General features: G+C 33.7%; 1 protein-coding gene across 1 annotated transcript in view; it reads right to left on the minus strand.

Moving 5' to 3' along the window:
• The window catches only part of Ralgapa1 (Ral GTPase activating protein catalytic subunit alpha 1), a 217,231-nt gene that overhangs the window by 182,611 nt on the left and 7,728 nt on the right, over positions 1-26,892 (minus strand). The window contains 3 exon segments of the mRNA XM_047542464.1: positions 1,737-1,794; positions 4,965-5,014; positions 5,976-6,086. Of these exon segments, the coding sequence (XP_047398420.1) occupies positions 1,737-1,794; positions 4,965-5,014; positions 5,976-6,086 (219 nt within the window).

Below are 26,892 nucleotides of genomic sequence, written 5' to 3' on the forward strand. Positions count from 1 at the left end.
TACTATTAATCACAATACCTAGGTAGCCTAAAGGTCCTTTAGAGATTAAAGGCTGTGTTACTCAGGAAATACAATAAATTTTGAAGTTCAGGTGTCTCAAAAAAACTTCTTTATAAACAACCTTCAAGGATTTTTTATGATTATGAATTATAAAATGGGATTTCACTATTATATTAAATAACATCATGTGCTTATTATTAGCACTTCATTTCATCTTTGGCATAATGTCTATTCAAATCTTTTGCCTATTGTTCTGTCTTTTGAATATTCTGTGTTATAAGAGTTCTTTATATATTATAGGAATATCATTTTAGTCTCAAATTTTTTCATCTATTTATTTTTGGCAGTGCTGGACTTGAACCCAGGGTCACACGTACATTAGGCAAGTGATCTACCACTGAGCTAAAATCCCAACCTGTGCCTCAAAATTTATCTAGCAAATGTATTCTAAAAGGCTTTATTATTTAGGATTTTGTCTTTTTTTAGCCAGGGCATCAAGTTCCCTCTAACTGTCCAGACTCCTCTGTTACTGGAATTGCTAATTGGGATAGCCTACTGATTCAGTCTCAGAAAAGATTTTATTTGGTAGAACTCATTAAGAAATGTAGGGCCTCTTCTATGACTCTTTTTTAAAGAGAAACAAATTTTTATAAATGATTATAATGTCTACCGCATTCTACTTCAACAATATAAAACTAGTGGCTATGTACTCTCCATGGGGCATAAGAATCCCCAGCAATCAAGTTTAACATCACCAAACACCAAACTATAAAGCCAATCACTTACCTGTAGACTCTTTCTTTTTTTTCCTTCTTAATATGAAGGGGGAAAACTTAAGTTTTATAACGAGAACTTAAGAGTCACGTGGCAATACTGTGATTGTTGCAGAACCATACTCCAAGCCAGAAAGCATTTTGGCTTAATTCCTAATAACAAAGCCTGTAACCTCCTGGCCTACTTGGTATCTGACAATAAACACCAGGAGGATTTTTTGTGGTTCTTTCTTTTTCTTTTCAGCTTCAGTTCATGAGCTGGGAAGCTGTATTTTGGCCCTTTAAGTTTACTTCCAGTCCCCTCACCTTTTCTTATTTATATGTTTTTTTCCCCTGGTGGAGCAAACTCCAAGTTCACATCACTTGTTTTCAAATCTGAAGCAGATAGCTTTCCTTCTTCTAGGCACTCCACATTTCTCTTCCATTCTGATCCATGCAAATACTTGTCTTGATGTTGAGCCTGCTTTTATTTATTTATTTTTTTTAATTTTTTAGTTATAGATTGACACAATACCTTTATTTAATTTATTTATCTTTATGTGGTGCTGAGGATCGAACTCAGTGCCTCAAGCATGCCAGGCAAGCTCTCTACTACTGAGCCACAACCCCAGCCCCTGCTTTTATTTTTTATCCTGCTATCATTGCAACATATTCAGAGTAAAGAAAGAGTGATTCAAAAACTTACTCTGCCCTTTTTGATGGGAAATCATGAAGAAACAAATTAATGTTAGAAGGGTGCTAGGAATTAAAGAAATGCATGCAAAGCACACTCTGAACTACTAAGCTACATCCCCAGTCCCTCACCTATCTTTTTTATATTATATTACTAGTCAACTTATTCCTGTATCTTTTATTTTGTTTTTAGTCAAGCATAAAGCATAAATTCATTTCAAATAACTACCAAACCATTAAAAAACATTTTCATATATTATAATTTATTTCAAATGCAAAATATATACTTACCAATACTATGAAACTGCCATCGCTGATGAATTCGTTCTGGAAGAAGCTGTAAAATTTTCTGAAAATCAATATGAACAAAACAAATAAAAGAACAAAAAACAAGTAATGAGTCCACATCCTGTGAAAAGTGAAATACTGAAGGGCTTATTAAACCCTTAAGAGTTTCTTATGTAAACGTGTTACAAATAGAAAACAGCTTTGAACTAATCTGATGTGCTGGCATTCTTCAGCATTAACATCTTGATCAATATTTGAAAACCCCCATAAACAACAAGCAATACTAAGTTTTAGAACAGGAAATTACTGAAATTTATCTTTTATAATGTTATAGAAAGTTAAGTATATTTCTCCATAATGATTAAATACTAATTCTAATATATTTCGAAATGTTTATTTACTATTCCTAGAATTTCTGCATTGTGGATAACTAATGAGTTTTTAAGTCTTCAAGACATTAATATTTGTAGTACTTTTTTCTTTCTTCAAGTGTTTTTCCTCCCATTTTGATAAACCTAGTACGGTAATATTTTGCTTTCATGAAATATATTTGTACCGAGTTGGGGGTGTAGCTGAGTGGGTAAAATACATGCCTACTGTGCTTGAGGCAATGAGCTCAATCCCTAGCACTGCAAAAAGAAAGAAAGAAAAAGAAAGGAGGTAGGAAGAAAGAAAAATAATTCTTTGTATAGAAATTCATGTGAACCCAAAGGTACTTAATGTCATGATGGATATAAGTATGAAAACAAAAATTTTAAATTTCATAGCTAATACATATAGCATATAATATATACAGTACAATATATAACAGAATAAATGCTTTTTACATATAATACTGTCAATATTTTACCTCATTTCTTTTACTATGTGTTATTTATTTCTTTTAGTATGTGTTACTAATAGCTATCTTACTACTGAACTATACTCTCAGTAATCATCTACTTGCTAAATAACATTTGTTTTTGTTATTGTTGCTGTTCTTATTACTACTATTATTTAGCAACACCACTGATGCAATGCTCCTCAGGACCAAATACTAAAGTAGACACTTTATTTAATGGTATCTTATTAATCCTTGCAATCATCACAAGAGAAGGGTTTATTCATCTCACTTAACAATGAGGAAATGGGTTATGTTGTATGATTTAGGTTAGAAAGCTGGAAAGTCAAAGAACAGATTCCAACCTCCATATGCTTATTTCTCAAACCTGTGTCTTTATACTATTCTGATCAAAGGATTATAGGCATTTTAGTCTATTATAGAATGATGAAGAAATTATAAAGTTCTTCACAGATACAAATGCTGGTTTCACATTTTACATATATATATATTTTACCTTTGTCCTCCCTATGTCTTCCACAGCTAGCCAACAACTGCACAATTACATTTATTTTGTTATGGAAAGAGATGAAAATACAGCAAAGTTGAAATGACGAGTCTGTAAACTACTCAAAAGCATTCTTAAGTTATGACAAATTATACTTCATATATAACCTCATGTATTTTTAAGGGGTTAATAAAAGATGAAGGAAATTATATATGCCTTTAACTACTGTAAATAAAATCTGAATATAAATCTTGTCTCATATTAACAGTTATAATAATGCTTTTTAGTCAGAAAGAGGAAATCACCTTATGTTTTTTCCATCATTTGTCTTTGCATTATAAGGGGGAAAAAAAACCCACAACAACAAAACACCTAGGACAAATGTTTTTAACCTTTTTTAAAAGATGAAAACACTTAAGAATGGGAATGTATGTAGCTCAGTTATAGAATACTAGGTGCTTAGCATGCATGAGGCTCTGGGTTCAATCTCTAGCGCATATTCACAAAAACGAAGGAAAAAAACCCTGATCTCACATTGTTTTTCAATAAAACTTAGTCTTTAAAAGTATGTATTTCTACTACAGAATAACAAATGAGTTATATATATTATATGTAGAAAAACATATTACTTTTAATAGAAGAAATGCTCTGAAAGGGCTTCTATTAATTCAATCATAGTTCCTAATGAACATAGGGAAAGCATGAACATTCCAAAGAATCCTTTCTAAGAATCATTACCTTGCTTTCTCTATAGATACTTTCATTCTTTCTCAAAACATCAATGTTAATACTTGCCTTATAAATAATTCATGAACACTTGAGGAGGTTTATGTTAAATTCTTCAGCATTCAATGACTAATGAAAATTAATTACAGAGTATCAGCCCTGTCTGGAACTCTTAAAATCAATTTTCTTTCTTTTTCTTTTTTTAAATGGTGACTAAATCAACAGCTTAGTTGCTAAGAGAGATTGATCAGGTTGTTCAAATTCTTCTAAACCATATCAAAACACTCAAAATATGAAACAGTAAATTATCTTTAATTGGCAACAGACAAAATAGTTTAAATTTATTTATTTATTTAATTTTTTTTTTTTTTTATAGACAGGGCGTTGCTATGTTGTTTGGCTTCAAACTTCTGGGCTCAAGTAATCCTCCTATTGCTCAGCCTCCCAAAAAACTGGGAATTAGGTGCACCCCCACCACACACATCTAGAAACTGATTTTTAAATTCTTTCCTATGTCTTTCAAGTCACAAAATCTAGTCCTGGTTTTCTATAGGTCTCTAAATTCTCAGTAAAGATCACAATACTCCTATGACTATTTACTTTGAAAGAAAGAATAAAGAACAAGGAGTTATTTTAAGGGGGATGAGAGGTCTTCATTTTTATGTGCATACTAAAAATGGAAAATGTATATTAGCAGAGCATCAAATTTTATTCTGTTTATCTCCAAGCTATGTTTCCTTCTGACTGTTTATAAATGCTTCTCCCACTCCAATTCAAAGTAAAGTAAAATAACAACTTTAAAAACATTTAAGACTATTTTGAACAAATTTGCAATGAAAGTCATTAAAGCATAAATGATAAATTCTCTAGATATGTGATAGTTATGGTTCTGAAGTTTAGAAAAAAATACATAAAACTTACATAAATTAAAATTTTCACTGTTTGTAAACATACTGAATATCATGCTAATTTTGTGGTATCAAATACATAATAATTGTCTGTACCTAAAGAACTTAAAAATTACAGCAATCAGGCATATTTATGGGTTAAAAATTATTAGTTCTTCAAAAGGCTGGCAGATTCACAGTGATGTATTATATACTTAATAATTTCAATATATTTCTTTATATGTTCCCAGAATTATTTTTTAATTAAAGTTGGATTCACAGGTACTTACCTCAAAAATAAAAAGTATAGCATCCAGTTCCTCTCTTTGAGACTTGTGACCTAACATATTTTACAGAAAAAAATATGTTAAGCATATTTAACAATATTATTAACAATCACTTAATAAGCTTAAAGTACTTCAATCACTCAACAGGCACAGTAGTGCATGCCCATAATCCCAGCAGCTTAGGAGGCTGAGGCAGGAGTATAGCCAAGTTCAAAGCTAGCCTTAGCAACTTAGTGAGGCTCTAAGTAACTTAGTGAGATCCTGTCTCAAAATTAAAAAAAAAAAAGAAAAAGGGCTGGGGACATGGTTCAATGGTTAAGCATCTCTGGGTTCAATCCCTGGTACCAAAAAAAGAATAAATAAATATTTCAAGCACTGAAGGGTTTTTTTTTTTTAAGTGATTCTTTTTTTATTTTTATTTTTGCAGTACTGGGATCGAACCCAGGGCCTTGATGCTTGCAAAGCAAGCACTCTACCAACTGAGCTATCTCCCCAGCCCCTAGTGATTCTTTAGTAAAATATTTAAAGCATACTCCATTTACTGTGAAGACAATATCACCGCATCTCTTTACTCTTGAGTAATTAAATTTAGGATCTAGGGTTAAGACTGTAGATCAATGGCAGAGCACATTCCCAGCACCCTTCCCCTTAAAGTAGGTTCTACATATTTATGCCTAAAAACAAATCATGATATATTGTAGAGAACTTTAAATGAGCTCAAAAATTAAAATATAAAAATGATATTCAAATGTGTTTCTGGCAAACCAAAGAAAGTGGGAAGAGGAAAGATAAACCTGACTAGGGAAAAAGCAAATCTAAACCTTCGTGAAATAGTAAGGGTAGTAATATTAATCTATTAGTTTTCTTTCAAATTCAAGTCACTAGACTTATGAAGATAATGTTAGAAGGGTAACAAAAGCATGTCTAAAATTCTGAAGTCCAAGAGCCTTTTTTTAAAGTTAAGATAATTACTGAAAACATCAACATAAGTCATAATGCATGTTAACATCTTACCTTTCTGTTTAAGACTAGCTTCAATAGTCACAAAGTTTTCAAAGAATACATAGTATATATGTGAAAAATGTTGGTCAAAAAATTGTTTAAGATCGATAGATTCTGCATTTTCTGAAAAAAAAAAAAAAAGAAATTTAAGAAAGTTTTTAGTGATTACTATGTCCATAAAAGTTAAATCACATTTAACAAATATATTCACAGTGCCAAGTTTCCGTGAAATAATTGCTCCAAAAATTCTATCCCATTAAATATTTGAGATACATTATTTATGTCTATACCTTTGTTTTCACAATTTTAGTCTTTCCATATTTTAGCTTTAATTTTAAAAACTAATCAAATCATCATAATCTGTTTCTTAAACCAGTATCTTCAAGGAGACCTATTCAAAATCATTCGCATCTCAAAAAAAGTTTAGAACTATTTTCGATTTCACATAACATTTCTAAACCTCACCAAAACAGTTTAAAGACTTGTTCTAAGAATAACTTATGGCATCTGAAATGCATTTATTCAGGGAATAGGTACCTAACAATTGGTTTTGTAAATAACCACTAAAGGATCATAAAGCTTAAACACAGATATAGCACTGCTCTCAAAAAATTGTCAGTATAGTATATAGCACACAAAACATATAACCATATGCACAGTAGAAAAAGGTACTGAAAGTGAAGTGACAAAGTACAACACATGGCAATTCAGAAAGACAAAGCTCAATAAGGCATAAACGTAAGAAGAGAAGTCAAGTCTGACAACAGACACAGCAGTGAAGACTTTTAAGGATGGGAAGGATACTGGGCATGAGAGAGTGGGGTTGAATAGAAAGATCATTATGGGCATAAACAAAGATACAGAATAAGAAAAGCATGAAGCTTGACAGGATGCAGAAAAACAACTAATTCTGGCTGGAGTTTAATATATTTTAATATGAGCAAAATTGAAAAAGAACCTTGGGATATGTTATAAAAATGTCTTGAATGCAAACTAAAGAGATAGGATTTGTTATTCTAAAGATACCTACTGTGATGGATGGCTGACAGATCTGACTCCATGAGAATGTTATAGGCCAGACTCTAAGGGAAATGACTAAACAGACTCCCTTTTGCTCTGAGACTCCATGTTATGTAGGAAATAAGTTTCTCCCATGGGAACACCCCACCTCTGTGTCCATCATCAGTTACTCAGTGTGACATGTTTAACAATACAGAATGATAATTCCTATGTAAAGAAAAATTGCTCTCTTTTGATTCCTATTGCTCCTAAACAATGTACTATGTGAACAGTGATTGTGTGGATGTTAGTAACCATTCTTTAGTTTGTACCTAGGTAAGGGTCATTTTGACCCACTTTCCCCTCTGTCAATGATCTCATGATGTTAGTTTGTAATTTCGAATCATAGCAACAGACACTTATGATTAATGTAATTTTTGGTATAAGAACCCCTACAACACTGTGGTCGGTGCTGTTCTCCCAACAGCCATTTTTTGGGGCATTGTGTGAGACAGTCAGCCGGCCAGCTTAATAAAGACTCTCAAATTTGGACTTCTCAGTGGTGATCAGTCTGTTCTCAAGTTGCGCCCTATAACACCTACGTAGGAATAAGTAGTTATGCATAGAATTTAATTAGCACTGGTTGGCTCTAGGAAACATGATTGGGTTTACTATTGTTTGGTTCTACTATTGTTTGGTTCATTTTCAAGGGAAATGAAAATACTGAAGAAAAAAGGGGTGTGGAGAACTTGTGCTTTACACTTCCTACTATTCCAATTTGTTTACAAAAAGTACATTATTTATCTTAAAACTAAAAAAATGTTTTTAAAAAGAAAAGTGGGTTGGGGATGTAGCTCAGTTGGTAGAGTGCTTGCCTTGCAAGCACAAGGCCCTGAATTCAATCCCCAGCACCGCAAAACAAAACAAAACAAAACAAAAAAAAAATGAAAAAAATCAGAGATTTTTGAACCTAGAAGTCAGATAAAGATAGACCAATGTGATGGAGTGCTTATGATCCCAGCTACTCAGGAGGCTGAGACAGGAGAACCACTGAGCTCAGGAGTTTGAGGCAAGCCTGGGCAATATAGGGAGATCCCATCTCTTCAGAAAAAGAAAGAATAAACTAAATTGTAAATAGACTAAATTATTAACTAAAGTTTAAAATCAGTAAATTTCTTGGAGTGCTTTAAGCTTCAATGGTAGACAAAAATAAAGTAAAATAGGACTGGGGATGAGGTACAGTGTGAGGGCACTTGCCTAGCACATGCAAGGCCCTGGATTCAATCCCCAGCACTGCTATAATAATAACAACAACAACAATAGTAGTAGTTGTTGTTGTAGTAATAGTGGTAAAGAAAAATTATCACAAAATATAGATAGTACTTTAAACATTTTTATATATTATCATATCCTGTGAATATTCTTAAGTCTTTCACAACATCTCATTTATGGAATTTTCCCTAGACTACCTCTTTTGCTTTGCCAGTCCAAGTCAAAGGGATGATGCCTCTCTCCTCTAGTCCCTTGGATTCTGTACATTTCTCTCCTATAGAAATAACAATGTTTCAAGCAACAGTGCAGACCTCATAGCCCAACTTGTAGAGTGCTTGCCTCTCATTCTGGAGGCCTGGGTTCGAATCCCCAGCACTCTGGGGTTGTGGAAATAACAAACTAATGAAACCAATCCTCTTTTGGGGCTGGGGCTATAGCTCAGTTGGTAGAGTGCCTGCCTTGCAAGCACTAAGGCTCTGGGTTCAATCCCCAGCACCGCCAAAAAAAAAAAAAAAGAAAAAAAAAAATCAAGCAACAGTGTTGAACAAACAATATATAATCAAATGTGATTTACTATGAATAATGTAAATTATTTTTACTCTATTGCACTCATATTATAACATGGAAATATTTACCTTGAAAAAGACTATATTACCTACACAAAACAGCACTACACTTCATCTTGATTAGAATTAGAATACCCAGATCCTTTCCTGACTGTTCCACAGGTACTACGTTAAAACTTTTCATAGAATTAAAAAAAATAATGCCTCCTAAACACTGGACACTTGCCTAAGTGCTTCACAGAAATAAACTTCTACAGTCCTCAGCACTATGAACACTATGAAACGAGTACATATCCCTATTTTATAGGGGAGGAAACAGGCACAGAAAGTTTAAGGAACTTAACTAGTAAGAAGCAAAGTCAGGATTTAAATGCCAGGCACCCTGGAATTGGCATTCATATTCTTAACTTTAATGCTCTTTGACCTCCAATGTAGCATAAGAAAAGACCACTGGTAATTTACCTATTATCGGCCAGTACAAATAACAGTCATTAAAACTAGTTTAATATATTTTATAGAATATTAAAACAAAAACACAAAAATGAGATATACAATAAAAATACTCTAATTTCTCCCTCAGAGTAATTTAATAAACTATAAAATTAGAATGAAATAGGCTGCTAGAATTACATCTAGATTTCCTGAAATTAATGCTTCAAACACAATTAACGTCCTAGGACAAAAAAGAAAATGAGAACAATAACAAACCCAAACAAAAAATTCAAAACAAAATAAAAGCAAACATGAGTCAACCCAAGATTTTGCAAAGTGACATATCAGGAGCCAAGCTATTCTCTTAACTTCCTTTCCATATGGCATATTAACAAAGCCTGGAAACTACATATTTGCTAGTGTTAATAAAATAATACCAGATCAAAATTAGGCTAATTTATTTTCTACCCTACATTTATTTGTAAAGAATTCATTACCAAGTAAAAAGTCTTAAGATATTTTTGAGCCGGTGTGGTGGAGCATGGCTGTAATCCCAATTTGGAAGAGGCTGAGGCAGGAGGATATCAAGTTCCAGGCCAGCCTAGACAACACAATGAGACCCTCAGCAACTCAGTGAGACTCTGTTTCAAAACATAAAAAAATAATAAAAAGGACTGGGGATGTGGCTCTGTGGTAAAGCACCCCTGAGTTCAATCTCCAGCACCCAAAAGAAAAAAGGTGTTTTTTTGTTCACCGATTCACAAAATGTGTATGATGGGGGAAGAAAATAAACAAGGTGGACAAAATATACAAGGGTTTCACTTTTTTAATAACAATTCCTTCCAAAACAATAATAGAAGGAAAATGGAAAAAGAAGGAAATATAAAAGAGATTATGGAAAAAGTCCGAACAATTTTAAACTCCAATACAAAGTCCCATCCTTTCTCCAAAGACCCCTTTAACCCATTCTGTTTCTCCTGTCTCCACTACTTTTTGTCAGTGAATTTTAATTATATCATATGAGCTATTATTACTCTCCTATGGATGCTGTATAGTCTGTAGGAAGAGCAAGAATTCCTTAACTTCTTTTATACCCTTTCAAAAATTTAATCTAGGCAGTGTTTTTTGCACAGCACCAAGCTGATGGTCAGTACTTAAACAAAAACAAAAAAAAAAAAAAAAAAAAAAAAAAATTTTTAGAACTCAAACATTTTCCTATTGTCAGAAATACTTTGTTTGGAAGTGTTTGTGATCTAGTATTTCTTTAAAGAAACTAAGAATTTCACCATAAATGTACTTTCTACTACATAATTCAAAGATATTTTAGCACTATAAAACATATGAAACTAAAAATTTCAAAGGCCAGAGGTCAGTTTTCCTAACTTTAAAGTTCAGATATTGACTATATCCCCATAAAAATTATTAACTAACCCAAGCCTGAAAACCAAAAATTCAACAAATTTGTATCATTCTTTTTCATTCATTAAAAGCAAACAAAACATATGTGGTGGTATAGGCCTATAACCTCATGAGTAGGAAAGCTGAGGCAGAAGCATTGCAAATTCAAGAACAGCTTCAGCAACTTAGCCAGGCTCTAAGCAACTTGGTAAGACTCAGTCTCAAAATAAAAAATAAAAAGGGCTGGGGATGTGGTTCAGTGGTTAAGTGCCTCTGAGTCCAATTCCCGTTACTAAAAACAAAACAAAACAAAAAAGAAACAAGCAAACAACAAAACACCATTTAGATCTGCTTCAAAAACAAATAAATAAAGTACCAACCATTTCAAACCATTGTTTTAAAATAACAATGATGGATCCAACAACATGGTAAACCGTCCTAAGACAAACTACCCTTTTACTGCAAACATAGAAATGATGAATAAAATAAAAAATGCAAGCTCAAAATAAAAGAAACAAAGAAAAAAGGGGAGAAGAAGTGAAGAAGAAAGGAAAACAGGAAAGGAGGCCACAGAATGAAGAATAGGGGACAAGCAAAAAAGAAGATGGATGGTATGCTACTGAAATTTCATGAGTAACAAGTAACAACAGAATACATAACTTTGGAGGGCTAAAAAAAGATATGAAAAGTCTATCAATCTAACAGAAATAAGTAAAGAAAAGCACCAGAAAAGTGAATGTAGTAATTTAAATAAACATAATAGTAATTACAAAAAATGTTACCAGACTAACTCTCCAATTAAGAGAACTATAATCACACACAAAAAGCTAGGTATTTACTAAAACATACTCAATTTAAATTTTGAAATGATTAGAGGAATGAAATAAAAAATATAATTTAAATCCTAACAAATAACAACAATGTTGATTTGTCAACAAAGTGCAAAATAGGCATTAAGGTAAGAATTACTACAATTAAAGAGGATCAATACCAACGAAGCTTCAATTCCAAATTTGCATACGCAATTTCAAAATATAAAAAGCAAAACCAAACATAATTTAAGGAGAAAAAATTCCACTTATTGTGCAGTAGATTTTAACACATTTGTCTCACATCTAAAACAGATAAGATTTTAATCCTGAGACCTAGTGAGGGTACAACTAGTAAGAATCCAAAAGATCTGAATACAAAATAGCACTTTACATATAAAATTCTAAATCCCACAGTTGAGAATATCCGTTGCATGCAAAAGTGAATCACTGACAAAAACTGAATAAAAACCCAAATTAGACAAAAACACCAAGAATAACAGTACATACCACACTCTGATCAAAATGAAATAAAATTAAGCAAACTAACTTAAACTAACCCCCATAAAAAAGGGAGGAGACTTCTAGAAAGCAGTTTAGGTTCCAGCCACAATAATTTACACAACCCAGAACGAGTGCCTATTCCCACACAAACTAAAAAACCGCACAATTCATGGAGCCTTGGGTAGATTACTAAGAAAGGTAATGACTTAGTAATGAAAATAATTAGCCTTAGACTGATCACTACTTCAGAATCACCTAACATCATAAAGGCAAAATGCAAAAAGATTAACTATTTCCAATGCCTGGCACGGTGACACATGCCTATAATCCCAGCAGGTCAGGAGGCTGAGGCTGGAGGATCTCACCAGTTCAAAGCCAGCCTCAGCAAAAGTGAATATAAAATAGGGCTGGGAATGTGGCTCAGTGATCAAGTGCCCCTGAATTCAATCCATGGTAGCAAAAAAAAAAAACAAAAAAAGATTTTTATTCGGTATGAGAAAGAGTATACCCATATGTGTAGGTAGACTGTGATGTGTTAAAGAGGTCTCTACTACAACTACAAGGGCAATTACTAAAATAATAAAGGTAAGGATAATAAGCCAAGAAAGAAGGTAGCATAAAATCACAAAAAAAACACTTCATTAATCTAAACAAAGTCAAGAAAAGAAAATCAGTGATCAAATAGAATGAATACAAAACAAATCATAGATGAGAGACTCTATATCAATAATCATATTAAATATGTGATGCCCAATACACTGGCAGAGATTCACAAACTAGATAAAAAAAAAAAGTCCCAACTATATGTTACTCACAAGAAATACAAACTGTGCATTTATATTTAAAATCTATGCAGCTCACTGTATGTCAGCTATGTCTCAGTAAGACTGTTTAAAAAAATCTAACAATAATTACTCAATATTGATTCAAGGCTATTTTCATGCCATTGTTTTCTTCAGTGAGAGGGTAGAAATGAAACCATACGATCCTAAAAAATGGAGATACTGGCATCATTCTAGAAACTGCACTGATCAACAGAGTATTTTTTCTTAACTACTTATGTCCACTGTGCCCACAGAAGTTTGTTACACATACAAATGTTGTCGTCTTTTTTTTTTTTCTGCTACCAGGGATTGAACCCAGGGGAACTTAACTACTAGCACCATCCCCATCCCTTTTCATATTCATGTTTAGAGACAGGGTCTCTGAATAGCTTAGGGCCTCACTAAATTGCCGAGGCTGGCTTTGAACTCCCCATCCTCCTGCCTCAGCCTCCTGAGCTGCTGGAATTATAGGTGTGCACCACCACGCCCAACTTAAATGTCTTCTTTATAAGGGGGAAAAAAAGCTTAAGAACCTCTCTCTGATTTAAAATACACACATTTTGTAAAGGTACTTAAAGCAAAGTATATGAAATCAAATAATGACCTTTTTAGAAATACTTTCACAAGTATAAAGCCTAGTATCTCAATACTAATGATAAGAAATAATTTCAACCAGAAATATAAACTCTCAGAAAACAATCATTAAAACAGTTTTTTTTTAATTTTTATATAATAAACCACTGTTAATGTAAATGGAGAGGTTCACTCTTGCACTTGATATACCAAGCAGTCAAAACAATTTATTGGTACTTGTCCTGAGTGCTTTAATTCTTCAAAATAAAAATTGGAGGGCTAGAGGTGTGGCTCAGTGATACAGCATATGAGGCCCTAGGTTCAATCCTTTGCATCAAAAAAATAAAATAAATAAAAATTAAAAGTTAGGGACCCTATTCCTGCATGAATGCTTAAGGTGGATTGTTTTTATCTTTCAAATATATATTATTCATTAGTCTTTCATTTTGCAAAGCAAGATAAAGATACAAATAACTTATGTACTAATGGAAGCCACACTAAAAACCTACTAAAGTTTCAAAGCAAATTAAGCAATTTTAAGATATGTAGCATATCTCTTTATCTATGTTTCAAAAACTTGCAAAAAAGTTCATGAGATATGATTACAGTTACAACTAATAAGATAATATTCCTAGAACTAAAAAAGCAAAATAGGAACCAGTAAAGAAGGCATCAATCATGATCTCGATCTTAAGGTAATTAATATTTATTCAAATATATGACATAAAAGTAAAATAAGATATAAATCTTTCTCCTGCCTTTAAGGATTTTACAATAACATTGGAGAAACAGGAGACATAAAGAAAAAGAAAACCACTATATACAATGATACAATATTTATGATCAAAGTAAATTTCATATTTATCAAATATGATACTATAAACATGGAGACATGAAGATAAGGCAAACACATATAATTATAATCACTTGCAATTAATGTCTCAACTTTTGGTATAGAGAGCACTTTTACAGCTATACACATATGATCCAACACATTCCTCACACAAATTTTTTTTTAAAGAATTTGACCTTTATTTTATTTGTTTTTAGGTGGTGCTGAGGATCAAATCCAGTGGCTACAACCCCAGCCCCACACAATTTTATAAGGAAATTAGCCTAGAAGTTCGGTGATTTTTCCCAAGTCACACACTTTTAATAAAAGATTCAATCACACCATCATACTAGCCACATTATATTTCAAACAGTAAGCCAAATAACTTTGTGGCCAATTTTTATCAAAGTCATTCTGAGAGAAATTGTATTTTTAAAGTATTATTTGAAAGTCTCACAAAGTCCTACAGAAGCCAGGTATATAACTTCAGGTTCTGCAATGGGTGGACAGTGAAAAATACCAAGAATTCAGAGGACTTAGTTCACTGGTATGCATGCCATGTTAAAGTATCTCTCCTTAAATTAGCTGATTATATCTTCCTCATTTCATCACAGTGCCTAAAATTCTCTACTTTTACTTATTTGGAATAGCAAACCATTCTAACACATAGTATAAAGAGTTAAGCACCTTCATTATTGGTATAAGCTATTACAGACTGATTTATTTTTCTTTTCTCTCTCTTTTCTTTTTTTTTTTTTTTTTTTTTTTTGGTACTGGGGATTGAACCCAGGGGCACTCAACCACTGAGTCACATTCCCAGCCCTTTTTTGTATTTTATTTAGAGACAGGGTCTCACCAAGTTGCTTAGGACCTTTTTAAGTTGTTGAGGCTGGCTTTGAACTCACAATCCTCCTAACTCAGCCTCCTAAACTGCTGAGAGTATAGGCGTGAGCCACTGGGATTACAGGCATGCACCACTGCTCCTAGACAGACTGATTTCTTAATAATATACGGCAGAGAAAGAAAAGAACTCTGATAGGGAATGAAGAGGAAGAGGAAAGAAGGTAACATTACTTGGTGAACATCAACTATTTTCTAACGACTCTGGTTGACTCTTTTCTTTCAGTCTCATAAATTCTCCAAGAAACTGTGATAGATCCTATTAGCTTCATTTTACCTCCTTAGTTTAAAAAAAAAAAAAAAAAAGATTCGAATAAACCAAGACACCAGTTCAAATTGCTATTAATGCAACCAAGCCAGACTAAGTATATATAAATATTCTGCATTATGCTATGCTACTTTCCAAGACAGGTATGTGGTTGTGATATTGGTTTAAGGCCAAACTAGGTCATTGAATACTGAAGGAAAAGGATAGAGAAAAAATGCAAAAATATATATTAGCAACAATGGCCTACTAAAAATTTGGTGTGCTCACAAAAGGGTGAGCACTCCCTTCCCTTTTTTCTTACTTCTCTTCCTCCCTTCCTGATACCTTCAATTTGGGGCCTTGTACATTGCTGAGCACAGGTTCATTAGCTACACTCCTCTACCTTTTTCCATTTCCAGGGCTCTATAGCAGCCTTGAAACCAAGAGCCTAGCATCACAGTGAAAACTGGGAGCCTTTCAGTCACTGAAGAAAATACAAATGTGATTGAAGAGACTGCGACGGGATGAGAGTTTTGGCATTTTCTCAGAAAACTCATTACTTGAGTTATACAGCTGTTCCTAGGAAAACTCCCACTTGCAAAACTTGTCTATATTTGACTTAACTCAAAGTGTGCTAGGCAAAAGACTTTTTTCTGGTGGCATTTCTTTAAAACAAAAGGTGGCAACTGTTTACCACTGCAGCTGCCTGTATATTAACATCACAGCTGTTGGTGCTCACTGATGAGGCAAATAAAAACCTAACCAGGGTTAGGGCTGGAGCTCAGTGGCAGAGCACTTGCCTAGCATATGTGAGGCACTGGGTTCAATCCTTAGCATCACAGAAAAATAAAACAAATAAAATAAAGGCATTCCGTCCATCTACAACTACAAAAACAAAAAACAACAACAACAAAAAAAAAAACAAGAAGAAAATACAGAAAATGAGGTATTAATAGGGAACTCTGAAAAACTCTTAACAAATTCCTGGGAATATGGAAGGTCACACACATTCCTAGGGCTGTGAGCAAACTCAGGAATGACTAGAGAAGGCTGTAAGCTTTCACCTCTGGCTGACCTTGAGATTCTATACAAGCAGGAAATGAAGTCTAAGGCAGAATTGTAAATTGGTTGAATGCCACAATACACATAGAGAGTCCTCTGGCAAAGACTGGAAGACTTAATAATTCCAAGTTTGTAATGAAATTTCTATCTAATTACTAACTAATCACTAAGTTGAATGGGTAAAGAATTCAGTAGTCACACAAAATAAAGACTATAAAAATTATTTTAAAGTCATTAAAGAAACAAAGAGCAACAAAAAATAAAAACAACAAACCCAGAGAAGAAAGGAAAATCTGCTTTCCGGGCTGTGGTTGTGGCTCAAGTGCCAGAGCACTCACCTAGCATGCATAAGGTCCTGGGTTCTATCCTCAGCACACATATAAATAAATAAATAAATAAAATTTAAAAATCTGCTTTCTAGAGTTGCCATATTATATTATTTTAAAATGTCAATTTTTAACCAACAGTTACAAGACATGTAAAGAAACAAAAAAGTGTATCTCGGATACAGGGGAAAAAAAAAAAAGCAATCAACAGACAATATCCCTCAAACACAGGCACTGAACTTACTAGACAAACACTATAAACCATTTCTCTTAAATGAGATGGTCAAAAATCTAATGAAAAGCATGTCTAAAATACATGCTACTAAAGGAAGATGGTGTCTCACCAAGTAGAGAATATCAAAATGAGATAGAATTTTTTTTGGGGGGGTGGTGCTGAGGATTGAACCCAGGGCCTTGTACATGCTAGGCAAGAATTCTACTAACTGAGCTATATCCCCAGTCCTAGAATTTTTTTTTTAAAAGGAAGAAAGAACTTAAAAATATGATAATTAAAATTAAAAATTCACTGAAAAAGTTTAATAGCACACTTGAACTGGCAAATGTAAACATCAGCAAACTTGAAGGCAGACTCATCATCGTCATTAAGTCTGAGGAACAGAATAAAAAAGTGAACAGAAGCTCAGAAACCTGTACATGACCACTGAGCATACTAATATATATATAATGGGCCACACAAAACAGAGGGAGAAAAGTGAGAAAGGATATTTCTAGGAAACGGGCTGAAAACTAGCCAAATTTGATGAAAAACACCCACACATTCAAGTAACAATTAATTCCAAATAGAATAAATTAATGGGTCCTGTGTTATAATAAAATTATCAAAAGACAAAGAGGCAATCTTTTAAAAAGTAGATAATAGAGAAGCAGTTAAGCATGGTGGTGCACACCTGTAATCCCAGCAGTTCAAGAGGCTGAGGCAGGAGGATGGTGAGTTCAAGGCCAGCCTTAACAAGGCCCGAAGCAACTTGGCAAGACCCTGTCTCTAAATAAAATACAAAAAAGGGCTGGGAATGTGGCTCAGTGGTTAAGTACCCCTGAGTCCAATCCTTGGTACCAAAATAATAACAGTAATAATAATAACAGAGAAGTAGCATCACTTAATAAGGAAGTCTCAAAAATAGCTGATTTTCTCATTAGAAATATGAAGATGCAGTTGCAGTGAAACGATACAAACAGTGGAAAGACAAAGGCTGACAACCAGGAATTCTATATTTAGAAAAACTATCCTTCAAAAATTAAGGAGAAATTAAGATATCTCCGGGTAAACAAAAATGAAAGAATTTGTTTCACAGGCCTGCCCTGAAAAAGAATCTGAAGGGAGTCCATAACGTTGTAAAATACTAAACAGCTATTCAAAACCAAAGGAAGAAATAAAGAATACAAGGCACCAGTACACAGGTAATATAAAAATTTAGATGTATTTTTTCTGTTTATAAGTTGTTTTTCCTTCATGTTGACTTGAAAGACAACTGCATAAAGCAATAAATTAGTGTAGACAGACAAAAACTGTATGAAAATACAATTCTGTATGACAATAACACAAAAGAGGGTGATAAAATGGAGATACACAAAAGCGAGATTTCTGTACACAACAAAATTAAACTAGCATTAATCCAAAATAGATTCTTATAAAGTAAAATATTAAATATAATCCCCATAGACACCATTGAGAAAGTAACTCAAAAAGTTATATTTAAAAACCACAAGAAGTGAAAATGGTATGCTAGAAAATATCTAGCACAAAAGAATAAAAACCATGGGAAAGGAGAGAAAAAACATAAGGCATATAGAAAACCAATAACAAAATGGCAGATGTAAATCCTATGTGAAAATTAATTATATTAAATGTATATAAACTAAACACTCTAATTAAAAGGCAGAGCCATGGGGTAAGAGAATTGCTCAGTGGTAGAGTATGTGCACCTCTCACCCACCAAAAAACCTGGCAGAGATGAGCAGAGCAGATGACAAACAAAAATCCCCCATAATCCAACTATATGCTGTCTATAAGAGCCACATTGGAAGATACTAAAAAGGTTGAAAATAAAAGAATGGAAAGGGTTGTACCTTGTAAATAATAACAACAAAAAAAGTTGGAGGAGCTATACTAATGCCTGACAAAATTGATTTTAAGACAAATTATTACTAGAGAAAAGGACGGATATTTTATAGTGGTTAAAAGTTTAATCTATCAAGAAAATATAATAATTATGAACATATATGCACTTAACAGAACCCCCAAAAACATTAAGCAAAAATTAATAGAACTGAGGAGAGACACAGATAATTCAATAATGCTAGTGTGAGACTTCAATACCTGTTTTCAACAGCAGACAGAACAACTAGACATAAGATCAATAAGAGGACTTAATAATACATAATGTAACTAGATCTAACATATCTACTGAACATTCTACCCAACAAAAAAAGAATACACATTCTTTTCAAGTGCACATGGAACACTGTCCAGGAAAGACTATATGTGCTAGGAATGAAACAAACTTCAGCAATTTTAAAAGGGCTGATGACAAAGTATGTTATCTTATCACAATGGAAAGAAATTAGAAATCAATAATAAAAGGAAATTAGGGAAACTCACAAATATGTGGAAATTAAGCAACATACAACTAAATAACCAATGCGTCAAAGAACTTCTTTTTTTTTTTTTTTTTTTTTTTTTTTTGGGGTGCTGGGGATCGAACCCATGGCCTTGTGCTTACAAGGCAAGCACTCTACCGACTGAGCTATCTCCCCAGTCCCGCGTCAAAGAACTTCTAAGGGAAGTCCTAGAAAGACACAAACCACCAAAACTGACTTAAGAAAAAAATATGAAACAATTTACGATGAACATAAAGATTAAATTAAGGGGTTGGGGTCGTGGTTCAGTAGTACAGCACTTGCCTAGAATGTGTGACGCACTGGGTGTGATCCTTGGCACCACATAAAAATAAAATAAATGTACTGTGCCCACCTACAACTAAAAAATACATATATTTTTAAAAAAGATTAAATTAGGAGGAGGGAACAACAAACACAACATCAAACTAATCTCAAAGAAAAGCTCAGAGCCAAATGGCTTTCTGGGTGAATGCTACCAATTCTTCTATAAACTAGAAAACCCTTTTCGACTCATCCTATCAAAACTATTACAAGAAAACCATAGACCAATATAGATGCAAAAATCCTAAAAAGAAAAAAAAAAAAAAAACTGTAGCAAACCAAATCCAGAGATTTATAAAAAGGATATTGCCCCATGACCAGGCTGAAGTAAGGTTGGTGAAAAAAAAATCAATGTAATATGCCATATTAATACAAAGGTCAAAACTCACATATAGACATGAAAAAAGCCTTTAACAAAATCCAACATCATTTCATGCTAAAAACACTAAAATAGCTAGAAATAGAAAGGAATTCCGTAGGGCTAACAAACAAGTTTAATCGGTTGCAGAATATCAATATGCAAAATCTATTGTATTTCTATACACTACCATTGAGGAATCTATAATCTAGATATGAAATTTAAAAACATTAGAATTACCAAAAGGAGTGCAAAACTTGCATGTTGAATACTATGAAACATTATCAAAAGAAATAAGACCAAAAAAAATTGAGATCTGTGTTCATAAATAAAACTTCATACTATTAAGATAGCAATAGTTCCCAAATTTTGTAAAGATTCAGTGTAATTTCTAATCAAATCCCCATAGGCTTTCCTGTAGAAATTGAGAAGCTGATTTTAAAATTCATAAGAAAACACAAGGATCCAAGAATAGTCAAAACAATCTTTGAAAAGAACAATAAAGCTGGAGAACTGATAGTACTCAAGGTAGTATGGTACTGGGTTAAAGACAGTCGTATAGAGCTGGGCACAGTGGCAGGTGCACAGGATGGCAGATGGACCCCACCCTCCACCAGGGCCCTGGCTGGGGCCACTGCATCCTGGAAACTTCACTGCAGCTGGGGGGGATCACCTCCCAGATCATCCCTGGGCGAACCCTGCAGAACCCCACCTCCTGAAAGGAGAGGGGACTGGCGCACATTCGTTCAAGCTTCTGTGCTTCTGGACCCCGCTCTGCAAATCAGGGTGGCAGTACGTGCCTGTAATCAGTGGCTCATAAAGCTGAGGCAGGAGAATCAAGTTTGAAGTCAGCCTGTCTCAAAATAAAAAATAAAAAGAGCTGGGGATATAGCTCCGAGGTTAAGCACCCCTGGGTTCAATCTGTAATAACACCTCCGCCCCAGGAAAAAAGGATAGACATACAGAACAATGGGCTAGAATTGCAAATACAGTGATAAACCCTTAAATTGGTCAATTATTTTTTTACAAAGAGTAAGACAAATCAATGGGGGGCAAAAAATAGTCTTGTCTATTGATTCATTTATTATAATGAATTGGTCTGTAATGAATTGGAGTTAAACAGCAAAAACAAAATATTGGTACTTCACAGTTTGAGAAGCACTGTCTACAATAGAAAATAAAGTGAAAAGTACCTGGATTGGTCTAAGCTACATCCATTGCTCTTTTTACTTTTTATTTTTGAGACAGGGTCTTGCTAAATTGCTTAGGGCCTCAACCTCAAAATTTTTATTTACTACCAAAGTGTAGTCTGCAGATTGGCTCTAGTTTACTATTCATTACAGATCTGCAACAAGTTAAGTAGACACATCCAGTATGTTGAAAAGTTTATCTTGGTTTGACAATACTGTGATATCTGTGGCTGTGAACTAATTCCCTAGATACTGACTATACCTAAACCTTGATGATTTACAGCTATCACATAAATTTTAAGAGTTGTCTTCCCCAACCACTATTTTTAAATACTTGCCTATTTTTTCCTGTCTAATACTTTTAGGGTTTTACATTTTCTACTGAAGAATCTGAACAATCGGATCCACTCAGAATTTATCTGTTATAAAAATAGTAATCCACATGTTTTTAGAAGAGCATTGTTTCTTCCTAATCTTTGTCTAAACACAATCTCACATTATTGGTCACATGAGCTCCTTCTGTAGCAAACAGAACAGTCATCCTTATAAATTTAACATTCTTTTCAAATGTAACTGTTCTTGACTATATCAGTAAGATGTGCAAAACCTTTCTTGGAGAAAAATATAAAACTTTAATTTACAAACTTTATAGAACCTAAATAAATGGAGACTTCCTTAGAAAAGGAAGACTAGATAACTTACAGATGTTAATTTCTAATTCTGTGGATTCAATTTTGTAATCCAATGAAAAAAACTCTAATATATCATTCATGGAATTTAATCAGCTGATTCTCAAATTCATATGGAAAAGCAAAGGGCCAAAACAGGCAAGACACTGATTGCTGTCAACAAAATACAGTCACAGATTTAGTGGCTTAGAGGCTGGGAGTGTAGTTCAGTGGTACAGCGCTTGCCTAGCATGTATGAGGCACTGGATTCAATCCTCAGCACCGCATAAAAATAAATAAATAAAATAAAGGTATTGAATCCATCTACAACTAAAAAAATTTTTTTTTAAAAATTGGTGGTTTAAAAGAACATTAAAAACTTGTTCTTTGGGCCAGGGATGTAGCTCAGTGAGAACATTTGCCTAGCTTGTATGAGATCCTTGGTTCTAACCCGAGCCCAGCACTAAACGTTTAAAACACACACACACACACACACACACACACACACACAAACCAAATCAAAAAAATCCCTCATTTTCTCAAAGATCAGAGTATGGAATTAGTATCAGTGGGTCCAAATCAAGGCATTAGAAGAATCACACTTCCTCTGGAAGCTCGAGTGAAGAACCTGTTCTTCACCACTTCCAACTTCTTCCAACTTGGCTAATGTTATGTCAACTCCACTCCAATACGTGTAACTCTGATCTTCCAGAACAACATAATTTGAAATTTTTTTCTGCTCTGTTTTCACTGAGCCCCCTCTCCTCATAGTCTTATTCACAGGTCAATTCATTTTGTTAAATGATGGAGATGAAAGTGAGTAGAAAAATGAGAAAGTGGTTTACTTTAAAGCTAACATGTCGGGCTCATCAAGATATAAGTTTTCAAAAAAATCTGGTGTCATGTTAAGTGGTGATAAAAGTTTCTTTCAACAGTGGGGGGGGATGACTATAATAATTGGCCAGAAAATCATAAACATTTTTCAATTAATGTCCTGTTTTTGTGTTTGCTTGTTTTTCAATTCTACAGATTTAGTTTCTGAATCTTTTTTTTTTTTTTTAAACACAGATACTTAAGACAACTCAAAGGTTTCTTTCTGATCAGAATACTGACTTCAAATATTTTTTTTTCCACCAGGGCCAATCGGTTGCTTACAAGTTGCTCACCAAACAACAATTTTGCTCTTCTTACACCAAGTATATTCATTCGTGAACGGAACAGTATTTACTGAGCACCTCTTATACATGTAGCCAGGCACAATGCTGGGTCTAGAGACATACTTCTGCCCTCAGAAAGATCATAAGGTATAAGCATGCAAATAAATAATTATGTTGCAACAAAAGAATTAAATTACTAGAGGTAAACATTCACAGTGTATGATAAGTCCATAAACCAACCAGATAGGGAAGGTTTTATCAAAATTCTATATAGAACTTTCCCTGAGATTTCAAAAGGAACATAAGTTTCCAGGTATAAGTATAATGTGAAGACAGTTACTGTTACAGTAAATAAATATTATTAACAAAGGCACAGGCATCATGGAAAGTGATTTCTGGTTTAATTCTGAAGTATAAAGTGTCAGAGAAGAATAATGGGATTAAAAAAGATAATGTGGTAGAAAAGATAATGTTAGGACACTGAACATTTGAGGTATAAGTGGCGCATTCAACTGGAGATGCTGGTCTAGAGTTTAAGTGACAGATGAGAACTTAAAAAAAGGCAGGGTGGGGGATAGGGGAGATTATCACTAAATAAATAAATAAGCAGTTGAAGCCAAGGCAATTTACCCAAGGATAATATATAGAGTTAGAAGAAAAGAGAACTTATGGACAGAACACTGAAAAATATCAACACTGAAAGGAAGACTTGGGTTACTTAAGAAAAGTCTGCAAAAGGGTAATTGGTTAAATGGAATGGTAGTAAGGTTATTAAATTTAAGAATACCAAATACAGGCAGGGTGCAGTGGCACATGCCTGTAATCTCAGTGGTTTAGGAGGCTGAGGCCCTAAGCAATTTAGTAAGACCTTGTCTCAAAAATAAAAAATAAAAAAGGCTATGGATGTAGCTAAGTGGTAGCACACCCAAGGGTTCAATTTCCCATATCAAAAAAATAAATAAATAAATAAAAAACTACAGACAGGCTGGGGCTAGAGCTCAGTGGTGGAGCACCGCCAAGTATATACCCTGGATTCAATCTCCAAAAAAAAAAAGAAAGGAAGGAAAGAAATATATCAAATACACCCAGCTACTCAGAAGACTTAGGCAGCCTGATCTCAAGTTCTGGGCCAGTCCAGGAAATTTAGTGAGGCTGTCTCAAAGTTGAAAAAAAAAAAAAAATCAAAGGACTGAGAGTATAGCTCAGTGGTAAAGTGGTTGCCTAGCATGCACAAAGCACTGGGTTCAATCCCCAGTACTGCACAGGCATACGAAATATCAAATACAGACCTGGGGATATAGCTCAGTTGGCAGAGTGCTTGCTTCTCAAAGTACAAGTCCCTGGGTTCAATCCCCAGCACCGCAAAAAATAAATAAACAAATAAAATAAAATGAGCATAAGAAATTAAAGGGTCATTTTGTTATCTATTAAAGTCCTTTAAGATAGTGGCAAGAGATAAAGATAAGCCAGTTCTCAAACTCCTTTACAGTGATCATAAGGTTGAGAAATAAGAGCAGTAAGAATCTGAAGGGCAGATGATCAAGCAAGGTAGACACCAAAGATGGGGTATTTTCAGATGAGTACAGATGTATAATAGTAGCAACAGAAGCACAAAACTAACAATATTACAATAGCAGAAATGCTGACATTTCTTCAGGAATGGAGGATACACAGATACAAGGAAATCTGTGTCATTAGGAGAGAATTAGAACTCAGAAAAGGGCAAACACAATCTAAGTCTTTCATTTTAACATAAAACAATGTGCTAAGTGTTTATAGGGAAAAAGGTATACATTTGCAACAGTGTCATGTTCTATGATAACATCTGATGGAACAACTTTTATTAAAGTTAAGTACCACTATATTGCTTTGTTTAAAATATGAGAAAACTACAAAACTTAGTCGAAAAGATAGGCTAAGATCAGATAATTGTCCTAAATGCAAGCTAAATTTTGTACTTTGCTCAATAATGTACTTTAGAAAAGCACCATTTAAGAGAGATTGGAAAGGGGAAAAGAACTTCATAGGGAGAGAGATTAGTAAACTACTGTAAAAGATCAAGCAAGAAATAAAACTTTGTTTTTTTTGGGGGGTGGGGGAATGGCTGGAGATTGAACCCAAAGGTACTTAACTACTTTTAATTTTTTTATTTTGAGACAGGATCTCCCAAGTTGCCTAGGGCCTTGCTAAATTGATGAGGGTGGAATTTTGGGGAGGAGATGTGAAAATGTCCCAAACATTTCAATATCCAAATGTCCCAACATCAATTTTTCTTTTTCTACCACATTGTCTTTAACTAGGAAGATGATAATGCCATTTGCCAGTAATAATCACCCATCTTGCTATTTTCTCCAAGATCTACTTATATACCATGATATTTCAGTTAAAAGAGACATTAGACCTAATATACAAACTCATACATGACAAATAAATTGTGACTGATATGAATCAAAAACTTTTAATCAAAACAAACAAAAAAGGATGCTTTCTTTTCTAAGACACCAAAAACTTGTAACAACATGTTTCTCTTTTCACCTTAGCCAGCAGGAAATCTAAGAACCAAATTCAATGACTTACAGTTGTAATCAGCTCATCTCTGGAACGTGATAATGTTTCTTTCTTTGAATGGTGGCTACTCAGACTTTGTTGATCATTAATTGTTCATTCTACATTTTATTCAGTTCATAATCCTTTAGATGCAATAAAATCCTTAATAGATGAAATGTTAATGCAAAACTGACTTACAGTATTTGAAACAGCTTGTTCTATTAAGCGGATTAATTGGTAATGTTTATAACAATAATTTGCACAGTAAATCATTTCTTCATAAATACATAAAGTAATTCAATTAAGTCAAAATAATTTTTCAAGTCAGTAAGATTCAAATTAAGAAAATAAATTGAAGACCAGAAACAAAAGCATGTAAAGGAGCAAACAGGATTACTTACTAAACTGCTTATCAAACTCTAAAAAATAAAAAAGATATATCAAATTAGTTTATTTTCAAAAGCAGGTTATAGTTCAAAAATTCCCAGATACAAGCATGAATGTATTCAGATTGGAGAAAGACACTCAGATATTTTTCACAAATCAATTTATGATAACACATTTCTCCTCTATATAAAAAAAGTAAAAATGGGGACCAAGTTGCTTTGTATGAGCCAATTTTAAGTCTCATTCACATAAGTGAACCTTTTATTATCAGCATCTGATGTCTGGTATCTTGAAAACTGTTGTTTCTTGTTTTTTTCTTTGTTTTTCAGAAAGACATGAACATCAGATGAGCAGAGAGATGATTGAGAGGTGACAAATAAACAAGGTGTGCCCTATGACTACTCCAGCGTACAGCCTTAAGGGAGTTTCCAAGTCATGGTGAAAGAAAAGGGAATTCAGGTAGAGCCAATGGACTCCATGAGTTGAGAAAATGGAGTTGAATATCCAGGAAGACCAACGCAAGTTTTTGGTGCTTTGCACAAGACAAAGCACGGAAGAGGAGACTGGCTGCACTCAGTGAGAACCCAAGAAACTGAAGAGGATCCCCCCTTTTCAAGTATGACCACATTACACTTGTAAGAATCTATCCAAAACAAAACAAACAAACAACAAAAAAGAAACCATGCAAAAGATTTATAGGGAATAGTACCAAATGCTCACACAGGGATGGGAACAGTGCCTGTTTCCAAGACCTGGACTTCAAAACAAAGGAAAACAAAACCTCATAATGTGTGTGGTGATGGAAAGAATATTCAGGAAGGTACTCATATCATAGCAGACAATTATTAACAAATAATAAAAGCATGACCCAAAATGATCAAACTATTTCCAAGTAATTTAACTACACCCTAGAAAAA

The sequence above is a fragment of the Sciurus carolinensis genome, chromosome 2 (genome assembly GCF_902686445.1).
Source record: "Sciurus carolinensis chromosome 2, mSciCar1.2, whole genome shotgun sequence".
NCBI lineage: Eukaryota > Metazoa > Chordata > Mammalia > Rodentia > Sciuridae > Sciurus > Sciurus carolinensis.